This window comes from Carcharhinus amblyrhynchos, chromosome 4 (genome assembly GCF_965287045.1).
Source record: "Carcharhinus amblyrhynchos chromosome 4, sCarAmb.v2.hapA, whole genome shotgun sequence".
Classification (NCBI taxonomy): domain Eukaryota; kingdom Metazoa; phylum Chordata; class Chondrichthyes; order Carcharhiniformes; family Carcharhinidae; genus Carcharhinus; species Carcharhinus amblyrhynchos.
Window position 1 is genome coordinate 115,453,604 of NC_137327.1, and position 16,505 is coordinate 115,470,108.

Genomic DNA, 16,505 nt, shown 5'->3' on the forward strand with positions numbered 1-16,505 from the left:
CTCATTCATATCAAGTCCTATTCCCCATTGCCCCTGTGCTCACTGATCTGCCTCCTATCCCTGTCCAGCAATGCCTCAATTTTTAGAAACATATCCTGGTGTTCAAATCCTTCCAGGACTTACCCCTCCTCACTCCCTAACCTCCTCTATCAGGTAAAGCTGAGCTGTTTAATTCTGGCGTCTTCTGATGTACTTTACATAGTTGCACTGTAAAGCGTGTGCAAAATTGCTCTAACATCCTCTCTACCAATTACTAGGCTTTGGAGGGGCACAGGTTGTAACCTACGAAGATCGCCAGTGGCACAGCGACTGCTTCAAGTGTAAGAAGTGTTACAGCTCCCTGGTCAACAAGCGTTTTGTTACCCACAACAGGGATGTGTACTGCCCCGATTGTGGAAAAACACTGTAAACTCCAATTCCTTACACCATGAAACATGCAATCACATCCCTTAATCAAAATCATTACTGTTACAGCAAAGTTTTTAAAATTCGCTGAAGTAACCAGATGCTTCAAAAGCAGTACGATAGCATGTGTTTGTAATCATTTCAAAAAGTCAATATTATCCATTTTCCCTGCAGTGTTCTGCGCAGCCATTGGGAATGGAATGCCTGCAATATTTAATCATGTAACTTTATAGATGTGCTTCTCAAAATAGTAAAAGCTGTAACAATAGTTAAACTCAATATATAGAGGCGGATGCTATTTACTCTGTGACTGCATGCACCACTCACCTGAACAGACTTTCAGATGTCAGTGTCACGCCAATTGTTAGCGAAATTGTTATATCTTAGATTGAAATGCAGTGTTTTGAAATGTGAATCAAAACCAGTCCCATATGCATGTTAGCAGGTAATGTTCTGTGAAAGTGTGATCACTGAGGTATTTTAGGTTGTGATATGGATTTGCAAGGCTCTTGCTATCCGGCATCTTTCCTACACTCCAGCTGATTAACTCTGCTGCTTTTTCACTGATTTTATTTCACGTTTGGCTTTTATTCACCAGCCTCAAAACAATAATGTTTTAATGCAGAGCGAGAAAGTTAACAGCTGCATATTAACATAGAACACTACAGCACAAACAGGCCCTTCGGCCCACGAGTTGCGCCGATATTCTTCTGTTTAAGTTTGTGCTTCAAGTTAGTGTTTATGTGGTTCCAATTCATTACTTCTTTTGAAATGACTAAAATGTTTGTTGTGTGGCAGTGTGTAATGAGATGTTGTGTGACCACGTTAGCATGTGAGGTCCCCATCCAATGCATTGTACAGACAATCAATGGATTATATACAGCATGCCAATACTGTACCTTTAATAAAAGAGTTTCAAATCTCCAGGCAGCTTTGTGTTTTTGGAATGACAGTTTTTCCTTGTTTTTGGAATGAGTATAGATGTACACAATTTATTTATCGGCATACACTGAAACACATCAAACTGGAAAGCTAGTCTGTGAAAGATCAAATAGAACGGAGGGTGAGTACAGAAAAATTTCTTCACACAAGAGGATGATGATGATGTAGGAGGAACTGCATGAAAGGATGGTGGAAGCAGATTCCTAAGAATTTTCAACTAACTGACCGTGTATTTGAAAAGAGTGAATTCACAGGGTTATGGGGATAAAGCAAGGGCCTGGGATGATACCAAACCAACTCTTTGGAAAAGCCAGCGCAGTACAATAGCTCCCCAGGCTGTACGATTCACACATACTCAGAGCAGAGAATACGCAGCAATAAAACCAGCCACTAAATCCAAATAGCTCACCCTGATTATGCCCCGCATGAGCCTTTTTCCACCCTGCAGCATAACCTTCTAATCTATTCCCCTTGTACTCATCCAGCTTCTCCTTACATACATCTTTACCTCAATGTAGCAGAAGGCCTTTGAGCTACTGGAGAACATAAGAAATAGGAGCAGGAGTAGGCCATCTAGCCCTTCAAGCCTGCCCCGCCATTCAATAAGATCATGGCTGATCTGTCGTGGCTCAGTTCCACATTCCCGCCCTCTCCCCATAACCCTTAATCCCCTCTCTTATCAAAAACCCATCAACCCGCGTCTTAAAAATATTTAGCGAGGTAGCCTCCACCACTTCAACGGGCAGAGAATTCCAGAGATTCACCACCCTTTGAGTGAAGAAGTTCCTCCTCAACTCCGTTCTAAACCGCCCCCCCCCTTTATCTCGAGGCTGTGCCCCCTAGTCCTATTATCCTTTCTGAGCGGGAGCCTGATGGAATCTCACATTCTCGCCACTCTTTGGGTAAACAAGCTCTCCTACACTCCCAATTGGATTTAGAATCAGAATCACTACAATGCAGAAGGCCATTCAGCCCGAGTCTGTACCAACTCTCTGACACAGCATCCCACCCAGGCCCTACTCAGTGACTATCTAATATTTAAAGGCCCCTATACTCTTTTCCACAAACACCTGATTGAATCCAGTGCTGGCATCACCTTCAGGCTGAAGGTTAGACAGAGCCCAGCTCAATATTCGCCTCACACTGAAACTTACAGCTGGAGATCCCAGCTCATCGTTAATATTCACAGAAAAGCTTTAAAGAGTAATACAGAGTAAAATTAAACCAAAGCCAGTTTTTTCTTATTTTGTAAAATTTATTTAAACGATGCACAGATTATTCTATTTACATACAGCTGTCACCAAGGCATTAAAGAGGAGTGATGTGCACAGCAAGAGGGGTAGTTCAGTTAGTGATTGTCATTCTCCTGCGAAGGTTTCAAGTTAACTATCTTACAAAAATACACTAAATGATTTATCTAAGGCACTGCTCTAGCCTAACTCATTGTCAGTGTGTATTGGAGCTTGACTGCATTCAGCAATTGTTACAGACTAGAAGATTCCTATTTCTAAAACCTGCATAAAAGGGAAAGAATAACAGTTCTCACCTTGGAACCAAACTAACACATTTTCAATGATAAGTTTAAAAAAGGATAATGCAGCCAAATAATAATAGCTTCCCTTTAAGGGGGAGTGGATATGGTTAAGCAGGCTACTCATTCCTGACTCCTTCAATGAGACTAACAAAGAACAGTAGCATAACTTATATAAGGAGGCAATATTTCAAACAGAAAAGATGGAGCAAGTGCAGTAAAAGAACACAGCTTCCAAGGTAAGTTAGCAGCTATTTAAATCCATAAGCTAAGGAAGTTTGTTATTTGCACTTCAGTTTAGTATGTATGGAGTATGGACGGGATATGAAGGAGCAAGTTAAGGGCCACAATGAAAAGGTGGTTTAAAGTTGACATTTCTTGATGAATGGTTTTGGGATGATTCTTAATGATACACCCCTAATACAGAAAAAATATTTAACCAAGGATGTTCATTAAGAAATGGTTTAGTGGCCCAATGCTGCTGATATTTACAATAATACTTACATATACATGGAGAAACTTCAATACATTAAAGCAAAAAAAAATTTATAACAAGTGAAATACAGGTAAATACTAAGTTGCTACCTACAAATACTTGAGTTTATCAACTGAAGCCATTTCATTCTTAATGTATGTTAGTGCAGGTTTATTGAAAATACAGTAATCTAGAAGGTTGGACTCTTAACAGGAGTTAGTTTAAATAACATCAACTCACAGTTGGTTTCCTATGTCAGTACATAAAACATACAACAACATTGCAATGAAACACCAACCAACATTTTCAGATTAAAAAGTTTACCTTCTCTCATCCATCTACCATTGCCCTCACCTATTTAATTAAAACAAGCCTCTCCTTCACTGTTCATTCTTCCTCTTAATATAGTGCTCTTTGAGTTGAATCAATAAGAACTTGGACCAGACATAGCAATGGAGAGGAAGAGGGGGGCATGGGGGGGGGGGGGGGAGGAAGGGAAGAGCGGGGAGAAAGGGAAGGAAGGGAAGAGGGGGGCATGGTGGGGGGGGAAGATGGAGAGGAAGATAGGGGAAGAGGAAGTAATGGCCAGAGTGAGAGGTGGGGATTGGGCTGGGTGCTTCCTTTAGCTAGCATGCTCTATCACAAGCACAAAGACTACAGCCAGAGTGTTAGCATTTTAAAGATCACAAAAGCAAACATGTACTGCACACATCTGATTTTGGATTTCAAATTAAATATATTTGAAATATGAATTATCGTTCAGAGTTTTCCTTTCGCTCCATCACTATTTGTGAGCAGCTGGTTTATTTTAACAATTTATTTTTAAAAAGCATTAACAAATAGGACTGGGATAATTTAACTGCACACATGGAGATGCCCATTGGCACTCTTTATCCTGCAGTTAGAGAGATGGAGCATTCATCCAGGATGTGGCACAAGGCCAGAATAAGAAATGTCAGCTAAACTCAGTTCATAGGAAACTAAAACTGGCAAAAATATCTTGAGAGAATATACAGTATAAGGAATGAAACTTCATCTGATTACACTCACTGTTAAAAACAGATCATAAAAATCAAAAGAACTGTCAGCTATTGAGAGAAAGCACAATGCAGTCAAGGAATAGGCCCCTGAAACTTTGAATGGTGCAAACTAGCATCCTATATGACATGTCACATGCCACTTTTGTTATGGTCTTTTAAATTCTTCTGGGAAAATGAGGAAATTCCGTAGAAGCAGCTTCATGTAACAAGGCCTTCAGCACTTCGTAAAAATACTGAATATGCAAGTGCAATCATGAGTGACGTTCGAAATCAAAGCCATTCAGAATCCTGAGAAAACACAACAAATTATAAAGCATTATATACAGTAACAGAATCCAGGGGAACGTGACACATTGCTCCTCTAACCCTGCTTCATCTCACACTATCAACACATCCTTTTCCCTCGCTTTGATTTGTGCCAATTGCTTTAACCACATCCTGTGGACCCCAGTCCTACATTCTGTCACTCTCTGGATAAAAAAGCTTTTTAAGTTTTAGTTTTTAAACTTTATTTACTTGTGACCCAAGTAGGTTTACATTAACACTGCAATGAAGTTATTGTGTAAATCCCCTAATTGCCACACTCCAGTGCCTGTTCAGGTACACTGAGGGAGAATTTAGCATGGCGCCTAACCAGCACGTCTTTCAGACTGTGGTAGAAACTGCAACACCCGGAGGAAACCCACACAGACACAGGGACAACGGGGAGAACATGCAGACTCTGTACAGAGTGACCCAAGCCAGGAACTGAACTCGGGTCCCTGACTCCGTGAGGCAGCAGAGTTAACCACTTACCACGATGCTGTACACTATTCCCTGCTTTTCCTATTATATTGAATATTGCTGACCTTAGTATGGGTCTCTTCTGCAAGAGGAAATATTTTCTATAGCTATCCCATTAAAAATGAGTGCCAATGATTGGTTTGCTATGACCTAATTAACTTGCATCACTCCTTTTAGTAACCTGCAGTCCCACGTCAGAGCATGTCCTTCCCTGATAACAGACAATAAAAGATTCCTCTCAAAATCTTAAAACTAAAGACAAAGCTTGCTCAGAGGTGAGTAATTTGGTTCAGAATGTAAAACTGATAGTTCCTGACATGTCGCTGCATTATTTCTTTAATTCTCAGAATGAACCATATAGCATGGATGTTTGATACGGCTTCTCGATATTTTATTCATTTAATCTAGAAATGTGCCTGAGCTTGGTGAGATATATAAAACTCATGTACTAGAAACTCCTATTTATTCAGGACCACAGCCATGCCACTCTGAGGACAGTGAAGAGTTAACCAGAAGCTGGGTCTGCAGCAAGGTGCTGTCCAGATCTTGAAGAAGGCAGATTCCTCTCCCTAAGACTCAGACTTGAACCAGCTGGGATTTTACAGCAATCCAACTGCTTCATGTCACTGTTCCTGAGATTAGATTTTAAAGCTCTATCCAAATTCTCAAATTACCACTGTGGGATCTCAATTTTGTTCTCTGGATAACTGGCCCAATAACACAACACTACCACAACTCGCTTTCGATTAACCCCAATCGAACTGATGCCAGGAATCAGGACAAATTACACCTGTGCTACTGAAAACAGTCAGAAAGTCTGGAATCAAAGTGTACCTGATGTCTCCTCAATAGGTTTGGTCAAGGATGTCACTCCTCCATTCTCTCCAAGTGCAATGATATGAGCGTCCGGAATGCCAGCAATATCAGTCAGGTTTTGGTTACAGTCATCAGCGTTGCGGGGAGCAACGGTTAATTTGGTGATCTTTGAACAAACATTAAGGTCAATATAGTCCTCGAGGATCCACGCACTGGCTTTTCCATTCTGATGTCCAACACTTTGACCCACTTCATTCACATGTAAAAGTTCTGATACAACACAATCTTCCTTTGGCTTAGAGCTTAAATAAGAATGGAAAAAAACAATACAACAACATAAGAAACATGAGCAATAGGCCACTCACCCCCTTCAGCCAATCAGTAAGATCATGGCTGATTTGAATGTGGCCTCAACTCCCTCCTCCTGCCTGCCCCCTTTGGCCCTGGACTCATTGCTGATTAACATAAATACACAAGAGAGATGAATAAAAAGTTTCCAATTCTTCACGTTTACAGTGAATGCACCATTTCGGGTTTCACATTTATCTAGTTACAGTTGCTATTGGGATGCACGATTCAAGGATCTGAGTCTCAGATTAACCAGGTTAGCTTTTAATCTTGTACATTTTCTCGCCATTCTACTTGTTTAATCTCGAAGTGTGCTTAATGAAATGTTTAAAGCTGTGACAGAAACTCATTATTATACAGCACCTCATCACAGACTGCAGTGCCACCCCAAGGGCTCTCCTCATGCAGTAAGATCCCACAAGCAAAAGGGAAATTATGATTCAATGACTGGGTCATCAGATGAATCTTAACAAAACTTGGCAATTCTAAGCATGCAGCACTAACCAGGTATTGCACTGCAGCAGCAGCCTCGAGTGTATGCAGCCCAGGAGTGGGTTTTAAACCAACAGATCCAACAATCAGAACAAAATCTCTGAACTAAACAGACACTCACAGCCGCTGCGCAGCGCATCTTGCCATTCACACGTGCAGATAAAACTCTTGCTCCATAGTTAGAGAAGATAATCAGAGGCTAAGTAATTAACTTACCGACAGACAAGTAGCCTTCAACATTCCTCAGTATTGGTGCTTTTGGAGGGCTATTGACGTGATCTATATTGGTACAGCTTCTTTCTGTGCTAGAGTTTATCTCTGGCATGTTGCATTCAGAGACTCAGCTTCTGAGCAGAGGGGTGGAATTGATTCATCCACAAGCTGCTGTTCTGGGCACTGCAGGATTGATGGGAGCCTGACTCTGACTGCCCAGCTCCTCACAGAGAGGGGAGAGGGGGAATATGGATTAATTCTAATCCTACAATGATATGGGAGAAACCAAATTCAAGTGGAAAGATGAAGTGTTTCTTCTTTTTATATGGTACCTAGCAGATCTCCCAAGAAGTTGCTCACTTGGAGACAGAACGGCATCATCAAAACCAAAGATTTCCCCAAGGAAAGGGATTCTGAAATTGAAAACTGAAAAATGACTGACTGAACAGGGATGAGGATTTTAATAAGGAATAAAGTCTGTACAGCTCACAGCTTTATTCCTTGGTACACGTTAGATCAAAACAAATACTGGAAATCAAAGACCGAAAATGTGAGAAGTCTCCAAACTGGGTCAATATTTTAAGTGTACACAGAACATGGGTACAGGAGATGTTCATCTGCCCATCCTTCTCTTTTGTTCATTCCATATGCTGCATAAACTTTCTCCATGAGTACAGAACTTACCTCACATCCAGTGTCTGCTCTTTGTTCAAACTCTCTCCCATGTTATTTGTCTCAGCGACGCCATTGAGCTCAGTATTCTCAGCTACTGCAGCTTCATCTGACCACTTGGCACATTTCTGTACGTTATCCTGAAGCTCATCGATTCCGTCTGTGCTATCTAATGTACAAATGATGAGGGAGAAATTGGAGCAGTTATTCTGACAGTTGTAGCTTCCTCTTTGAATTGTTTCAAATCAAATCACTACAAACTTCACTGATAACATAACTTCCCTGTGATTTTATTTATACACAGGACACAGTGAGACAGAAACTGGGTATAAAGATAACTGGTACTTTAACATGTAGAGACATTTTCCAGTTTGTAGCAGAAAGATGAGCAAAACTAATGTCAAGTTAAAGCAGCAGAGATTAGTAGGCTGACTTGATCAAAGAATTGGATTTTAAATGAGAAAAACAGAGTTTTTGGAGGGAATTGCAGAGCGCTGGGCACCTGGAAATGTACGCTGAATGGCAGAGTGAAAGGTTGGGGGGGTGGTGGTGAGAGGGGAGGGATGTACATTGGGGTAATGTACAAATGGAGGAGGGGCAAGGGAGTTAAACAAGGGCGAGAAATGAATCACCGCCAGTGTTACAACAACTAATACTTTTCTTACTTGAGGGAGGTGAACAGATCAGTTAAAATATAGGATATTTATTTAACCACAGTGAAATAGTTTCCACCTGATTCAATAATGTCCTCTTTGGGGCAGAACTCTGCTGTCTTTACCCAGTCTGGTCTACATGTGATCCAGACCCACAGCAATGTGGTGGACTCTTGCCAAGCAAGTCACTCAGTTCAAGGACAATTAGGGATGGGCAAAAAGTGCTGTCCCTGCCACTGACGCCCACATCCCATGAAAAAAAATGAAGAACAATTTGCCGTTAGCTGCAAATTGTGAATCAGTCTCTCTGTATTTCCGGGAACCTTGTTGATTGTTTAAGGAGGCCTCACGATCTGGGTTTGAAAAACTAGTTTTCAAACTGGAATCCACAGAAATCATCACTTCTACACAATGATTTACTAGCATATCCATTCCAGCACAGTCTATTCAGTAGGTTCTAGTTTGCGTCGATGTCACTTTTCCTTTGGAACAGGATACTCGCCATCTGAATTTATGGAGGAACGGGATTCAGGAGTGTCAGTATTTGCAGATGGATAGAGGATTAGCATCAACACTACAGTAAAACACGTTGAAAGTCACACACCCACTTCATCTGCATCCTCATTCCTGGGCTCGTCCTCACCACTTTCTTCTGCCGTACCACCATCTGATCTTTCAGCCTTCTGTGTAAACAGGAGTATTACTGAATGAGCATTCTTTACATAAGATCAAAGAATTCACACTTCACAAGAAATCCCTTCATCACCACTCCACATTTCAATTAGACCCTGGCTAATCTGTATCATAATGCCATCCAGCAGCCTTGGCTTCGTAATCCTCAATATCCCGGTTTAACAGAAATTCATCCACTTTTGTCTGGAAATTTCACTCAAAAGGGGAGAGGATTCCTGATTTTCACTGGACAAGAATCTGCAAAAACTGTTCAATCAAAAACCCAATCTCTCCATCTTCTGCTTCTTTGGGTAACTGTACTGACTTTCACATCTCTCATACTTGTAGATTTTAATCCAAAACTTAGAGATGAGAAGTTCAATCAGTGGGATGCGTTATGTTTCAGTTTTATCCTAATTCCCTGGATCCAAATCAGAAAGTGAAATTATCCCACTGGTGTATTCCCTTCATCTTCATTCACACTTTTAACCAGTCTGCAATGCCTGGGTTTGCCACACTCCCCTGTTTAATGAAAGCAAGTTTAGTGGCATTATTGAGCACATACTCCTGATAACGACCAAGTCACAGCAGACAGCAAAGAATCCCAACGTCAAATAAACCAAAAGTACACGGTGGATGCTTACCTTCAGTTCCGGATTAGTGTTTGAAGGACAGCAGTTAGTGTGGGAAACCATTCAAACTTTGAGAAAAGAAGTTAGAAACACAAAATTGTTCAAAGTCCATTACCTTTGATTTAGTTTGGCCAAACCGTGTTCGCTTCATAATCTCAGCAATTCTCTGTTAATTAAAGGAAAGAAGTTGCTTGTGTGACACCAACATTCAAACCAATTAGTCCAAAGGAAACATGTTACAAATATGGAAGAACATGTAGGCTTGCAGGCAGTAATGCTAATGTCCCACTTGGAATAGCTCCAACTGACAGAATAAACTAGTTCCTCCTCATAATTAAAGCTGTGATCCCACACAACCACACTTACGAAGAGTTAAAGCTGCATTATCATAGGTGCATGGACAGGGAAACATAGCAGCTAGCAAGTTATAGTAAGTCCTTTAATCATTTCCCTTACAATATTTAAGGATCTTCAAACCAACTACTGAAGCTACGGAACAGAATGATACAAGACGGGAAGCTATTCAGCCCATCATGTCAACACACTGAAGAGCTGTAACAATTATACAATCATTATTCATGAAAGAGTTGACTTTTTTTAGATTTCAATGGCATCAAGTGATATGGGGAGACAGTGGAAATATGGCATCGAGATAGAGGAGCAATCATGACCATACTGAATGGTGCAGCAGATTGAAATGGCTGAATGGCTTACTCTTCCTTATCTCTATATTATAGCACAGGGGAGGGACCAGTCTGCCCATTGATTCTATGCTAGTACCAAGTCCACTGCCTGATGCTCCAATAGCACGTATAGTGAGATGGTCATATTGCAGGTAAGGGGAAAAAAGACAAGGGAAAAGGGTGACCACCAGACGGAATAAATGCACTAGGCAGGTAGCAGAGGAGTCCCGAGTCCATCCCCCTCTCTAACAAGATGACTTAGCTATGATAGATTGGCAAAACCCACATTCCATAAATAAAAAAATAAATTAAAAGGCATGATGGTGGATAGGCAATGGTTAATACTTAAAGGAACAAATGTGTGCATTGCAACAGCTATATACTCCTTTCTGGTGCAAAAACACAACAGGCAAAGTGGCCCAACCATGGCTAACAAAAGAAATTAAGGATATTATTAGATCCAAAAAGGAATTATATAAATGTTAGAAAAAGTAGCAAGCCTGAAGATTGAGAGCAGTTTAGAATTCAGCAAAGGAGGATCAAGAGATTGATCAAAAGGGGAAAATTAAAAACGGGAGAAAACTTGTATGGAACATAAAACCAGACAGAAAAAGAGAAAGATTATTGAAGACAAATATAGGTCCATGACAGTCCAAACCAGGAAAATTAAAATAGATAACAAGGACATGGCAGAGCAATTAAAGAGCTGCTTTAGAATCTCAGGATCCCTACAGTGCAGGAAGAGAGCATTTGACCCACTGAGTTTGCACCAACCCTCCAAGAGAGTATCTCACCCATGCTGTCCCTTCTAACCTATCCCCAGAGCCCCATGCAGTGACAATGGCCAATCCACCTAAGCTGCATATTTTTGATGTGTGGGAAGAAAGCGGACACCCAGAGAAAGCCCAGACAGACACAGAGAAAACACACAAACTCCACAGTCACCCAAGCTGGGAATTGAACCAGGATCCTTGGCTCTATAAGACAGCAGTGCTAACCACTGTGCCGCCTTGTTCTGTCACGAGGCAGACACAAGTAACTTCCCAGAAATGTTAGGGAACAAAGAGTTTAGTAAGAAGAAGGAATTGAAGGAAATTAGTACTCATAAAAAAGAGAAATTAGTGAGACTGAAAGCCAGTAACTCCCCAGAGTCTGACAATTTACACGTCAAGATACTAAAAGAGGTGGCCATGGAAATAGTTGATCGTCATCTTCCGAAATTCTGTAGATCCTGGAACATTCTGGGCAGGGTGGAAAACGTGATATCGCATTTAAAAAGATGGGAGGAGAAAATAGGGATTAGTGCTTGGGCCCCAGCTATTCACAATATATATTAATGATTTGGATCTCCTTGCTGCTAAGAGACAAACTTAATATTTCCAATATTAAAAACAGAAAATGATGGAAATATTCAGCAGGTCTGGCAGCATCTGTGGAGAAAGAGAGAGAAACAGATTAATGCTTCCAGTCCAGACAGAAAACCTGATGGGAATGTGGACAGACTGGATGCAGGGATATGGTTTCTGCCAACTGGGATGTCACAGTCTCAGGATACATGGTGGGCCATTTAGGACCGAGGAGAAACTTCTTCACTTCAAGGATGATGAACTTGTGGAATTCTCTACCACAGAAGACTGCGGAGGCCAAATCACTGGCTAGATGGCCTACTCCTGCTCCTATTTCTAATGTTCTTATGTTCCTATTTCTTATACTTAAGGAGGAAATAGATTTTTTGGCACTAAAGGAATTAAGGGGGCAGCATGGGAGTATGCTGTTGAGCTATAGGATCTGGAAATCCAAGTACACAACATCTACAAGTTCCCCTTTATCTATATTGTTTCTTACTTTCTCAAAGAAATCCATTAAGTTGGTCAAACACAATGTCCCTTTCACAAAACCATGTTGATTCTGCTTGATTAGGGTAACATGTGCCCGCTAGTCCTTATGTCATCATCTAACGGAAACAGCTTATGTCTAAAACTATCATATGCTTCAGCACCTCTATTAGATCTTTCCTCAATCTGTTGCAGCAAAGAGAACTATTCCCGCTTTCCAGCTGAACCATATAATTTGGAATATAGTGTTCAATTCTGGTCGCCACACTATCACTACTTTGGCGAGGGTACAGAAAAGATTTACCAGGATGTTGCCTGGTATGGAGGGCATTAGCTATGAGGAGAGGTTGGAGAAACCTGGTTTGTTCTTACTGGAACAAGTGAGGTTAAGGGGTGACCCGTCAGAAGTCTACAAGAATATGAGGGTCATGGACAGAGCGGATAGTCAGAAGCTTTTTCTCAGGGTGCAAGAGTCAATTACTAGGGGGCATAGGTTTAAGGTGCGAGGGGCAGGGTTTAAAGGAGATGTATGAGGCAAGTCTTTTACACAGAGGGTGCCTGAAACTCACTGCCGGGGGAAGTAGTGGAAGCAGACACGATAGTGAGTTTTAAGGGCATCTTGACAAATACCTGAATAGAATGGGAATAGAGGGAATTTGGAATAGAAGGGTAGAGGGTTTTAGTTCAGACGGACAGTATGGTTGGTGCAGGCATGGAGGGCAAAGGGCCTGTTCCTGTGCTGTAATTTTCTTTGTTCTTAAACCACCCAAGGATCCTTGAGTCCTTCCTAAAGTGTGGTGACCAGAATAGGATGCAATAATCTAGTTGTGGCTAAACCAGAGCACTCAAATATCTTCATGCATGAAGTCCCACGAACCTGAATTCTTTGTTAATTACTCTCAGTATGACCTGTTACCTTCAGAAACTGATGCACATGAACCCCAACCCCACCAGTTCTCTGTCCCTGTATCCCTCGAAAACTGTGCCATTAATCACAGAATCCTTACAGTGCAGAAGGAGGCCATTTGGCCCACTGAGCCTGTACCAACCACAATCCCACCCAGCCCCTATCCCTGTAACCCCATGTATTTACCCTACTAACCTCTCTGACATTAAGGTGCAATTTTTTATGGTCAATTCACCTAACCTGCACATCTTTTGGACTGTGCAGAAACCAGAGCACTCGGAGGAAACACACACGGACAAGGGGAGAATGCGCAAACTTCACAGACAGTGACCCAAGCTGGCAATCGAGCCCAGGTCCCTGGCGCTGAGAGGCAGCAGTTCTGACCACTGTGCGACCCATTAAGTCTGTATTGCCAATCTCTCTCTCTCCCTCCCGCCTTTCCCCCAAAACCTCAGGCACATTACCTCACACTTCTCCATATTAAATCCCCTCTGCACATTCTTCATACCTACCAATGTCCCACTGCAGCTGATTTGTTGTCATCCTCACATTTGGTCTCATTGGAAAATTTCATTCATTTTTGCAAAAAAAAGCAATTGTCGCAGCACCGCCACTTGGGGGACCATTGTCTACTATCTTTGAGTCTGAGAAATAACCATTTCCCAAGCAATGGTTTCTGTAATTAAGCCATTTGTTTTTATCCATTGGGACAGTGACTTCTTTCCATAAATCTCCATTTTGTTAATCAGCCTTCTATTGTTCTCATCGACCTTTCTTGTTGCTTCATCAGTAAATGCAATATTCCTCAAACACAATCTGCCTTGTACCAATCCATGCTGGCTGTTCTTATCAGTTCAACCTCCTCCAAATGTCTGCTGGTTTCTTCTCCCTACTTATTGTTTCTAAAATCTCAATTGACCGGCTTGCACTTTCTAGGACTGACCTTATTCTCTTTCTTGAACAAGTGTCACATTTGCCATTCTACAAATTTTCCCAGCACCTTCCTTATATCTAGGGAAGATTATGACAAGCTCCTCTGCTCTCTCCAACTCCACTTCCCTGAGCAACCTGGGAAACAAGTCATCTGGACCAGGTCACTTGTCCACTCTAAGTATGACCAGCCTATCCAGTACATCCTGCTTATCAATTCTCACCCCATCCATACCCTCTATCACCTCAGCTTCCTCACCTTATGGCAATGAGATAGACTGATTAAAGGCCTCCTGTGCACCATCCCCTTCCCAACACTCTCCATATGCAAGGTTATGTTCTTGTACATCCTCATTCATTCCTGCACTTTACAATTATCTGCCCTTCACTCGTTCTTCCCCTTCCAATGCTTTCAAAAGCCAAACTGGCTGCTTCCCAATTGTTCTTGCATCATTCTCCTCTGACTCTAGCTGTGGCTTTCTTGTGCAATGGGAAACAGCTTTTCAATGATCAGAGTTAGTTAAGTGCAAACCTCCTTCCTGGCACGACGTTCCTGCTGATTCTGCTTTGTGATCAGTTCTCGCTCCTGCCTCCTCCGCTCAGCTTCCTCCAGAGCTTTCGCTTCAGCCTCTTCTTTCTGAAACACAGACTCAATGGTCACCTTTCACCACAGTTCCATAGCTGCTAAGTTGAAGACCAGTGCAGCATCCAGTCTGCATTATCACACTGCAGCAATCTCTCATCTGTCTTCTCAATACATTTCAGTAGCAGTTAAAATTACATTTTACACAGATTTTTTTTGTGGGGGGTGGGGGGGGGAGAGAGGAGGAAGGAAAAACGATGAAAAGCAGGATAAAATAGGGGATGGAAAAAATGAATCAATGGAAGAAATGAAAATAAGGATGAAGGTGGAGGGGAGAGTTCACACTCTGAAGTTGTTGAACTCTATGTTCAGTCCGGAAGGCTGTAAATTCCCCAATCAGAAGATGAGGTGCTGTCCCTCCGGTTTACTTTGGGCTTCACTGGAACATTGCAATAGGCCAAGGATGGACAAGTGGGCAGGAGAGCAAGGTGGTGTGTTGACATGACAAGTGACTGGAAGGCTTTGGTCCCGCTTGCCAACAGATTAAAGGTTTTCAGCAAAGCAGTCACCCATCTTATTTGCCTTACCACCATCTCATAGAGACTTATAAAATTCTAACAGGACTAGACAGGGTTGATGCAGAGAGGATATTCATGATGGTGGGGTCACAGTCTGAGGATTCAGAATAGGCCTTTTAGGACTGAGGTGAGGAGACATTTCTTCAACCAAAAATTGGTAAGCCTGTGGAATGCATTACCTCAGAAAGTAGTTGCTGCCAAAACATTAAATGTATTCAAGAGGCAGCTGGATATAGCACTTGGGGAGAAAGCAGGACTGGGCTACTGAGTTGAATGATCAGCCATGATCGTAATGAATGTTGGAGCAAGCTCAAAGAGCCAAATGGTCTCCCTGCTGCTCCTTTCTTCTACATAGAAAGAGAACATTACAGCACAATATAGGCCCTCCGGCCTTCAAAGTTGTGCCGAGCTATGTCCAATCCCAAGATCAAGCTATCCCCTCCCTATAATTCTGGAGTGCTCCATGTGCCTATCCAATAACCGCTTGAAAGTTCCTAAAGTGTCTGACTCCACTATCACAGCAGGCAGTCTATTCCACACCCCAACCACTCTCTGAGTAAAGAATCTACCTCGGACATCCCTCCTATATCTCCCATCATGAACCTTATAGTTATGCCCCCTAGTGACAGCTACATCCACCCAAGGAAATAGTCTTTGCGCGTCCACTCTATCAATCCCTCTCATCATCTTATAAACCTCTATTTAGTTGCCTCTCATCCTCCTCTGCTCCAAAGAGAAAAGCTCCAGCTCCCTCAACCTCTCCTCATAAGACTCACCCTCCAAACCAAGCAGCATCCTGATAAATCTCCTCTGCACTCTCTCCAATGCTTCCACATCCTTCTTATAATGAGGTGACCAGAACTGAACACAATATTCCAAATGTGGTCTCAACAACATCCGGTATAGTTGCAGCATAACTCCACGGCTCAAACTCAAACCCCCTGTTAATAAACACTAACACACTATAAGCCTTCTTCATAGCTCTATCCACTTAAGTGGCAACTTTCAGAGATCTGTGGATATGAACCCCAAGATCTCTCTGTTCCTCCACATTCCTTAGAACCCTGCCGTTGACCCTGTAATCTACATTCACGTTTGTCCTACCAAAATGAATCACTCTCACTTATCAGGGTTAAACTCCATCTGCCACTTTTCGGCCCAGCTCTGCATCCTATCAATGTTTCTTTGCAGCTTGCAAGAAGCCCTCCACCTCATCCACTACTCCACCAATCTTGGTGTCGTCAGCAAATTTACTAACCCACCCTTCAGCCCTTTCTTCCAAGTCATTGATAAAAATCACAAAAAGCAGAGGACC

At 42.0% G+C, this 16,505-nt stretch overlaps 2 protein-coding genes across 9 annotated transcripts in view; one reads left to right on the forward strand and one right to left on the reverse strand.

Moving 5' to 3' along the window:
* fhl1a (four and a half LIM domains 1a) overlaps positions 1-661 on the forward strand; it is a 63,504-nt gene extending 62,843 nt beyond the window's left edge. For both annotated transcript variants that reach the window (XM_080187773.1, XM_080187772.1), the window contains exon 6: positions 258-661. In XM_080187773.1, coding sequence (XP_080043899.1) covers positions 258-409 — 152 coding nt within the window. In that variant the 3' untranslated portion in view covers positions 410-661. The remainder of the gene's footprint in view (positions 1-257) is intronic.
* A 3,215-nt stretch (positions 662-3,876) lies between these two features.
* The window catches only part of map7d3 (MAP7 domain containing 3), a 90,234-nt gene continuing 77,605 nt past the window's right edge, over positions 3,877-16,505 (reverse strand). For all 7 annotated transcript variants that reach the window (XM_080187782.1, XM_080187779.1, XM_080187781.1 and 4 more), the window contains 6 exons: positions 14,562-14,666; positions 9,790-9,840; positions 8,975-9,053; positions 7,730-7,886; positions 6,011-6,294; positions 3,877-4,681 (listed from right to left, as the gene is read on the reverse strand). In XM_080187782.1, the coding sequence (XP_080043908.1) occupies positions 4,674-4,681; positions 6,011-6,294; positions 7,730-7,886; positions 8,975-9,053; positions 9,790-9,840; positions 14,562-14,666 (684 nt within the window). In that variant the 3' untranslated portion in view covers positions 3,877-4,673. The remainder of the gene's footprint in view (positions 4,682-6,010; positions 6,295-7,729; positions 7,887-8,974; positions 9,054-9,789; positions 9,841-14,561; positions 14,667-16,505) is intronic.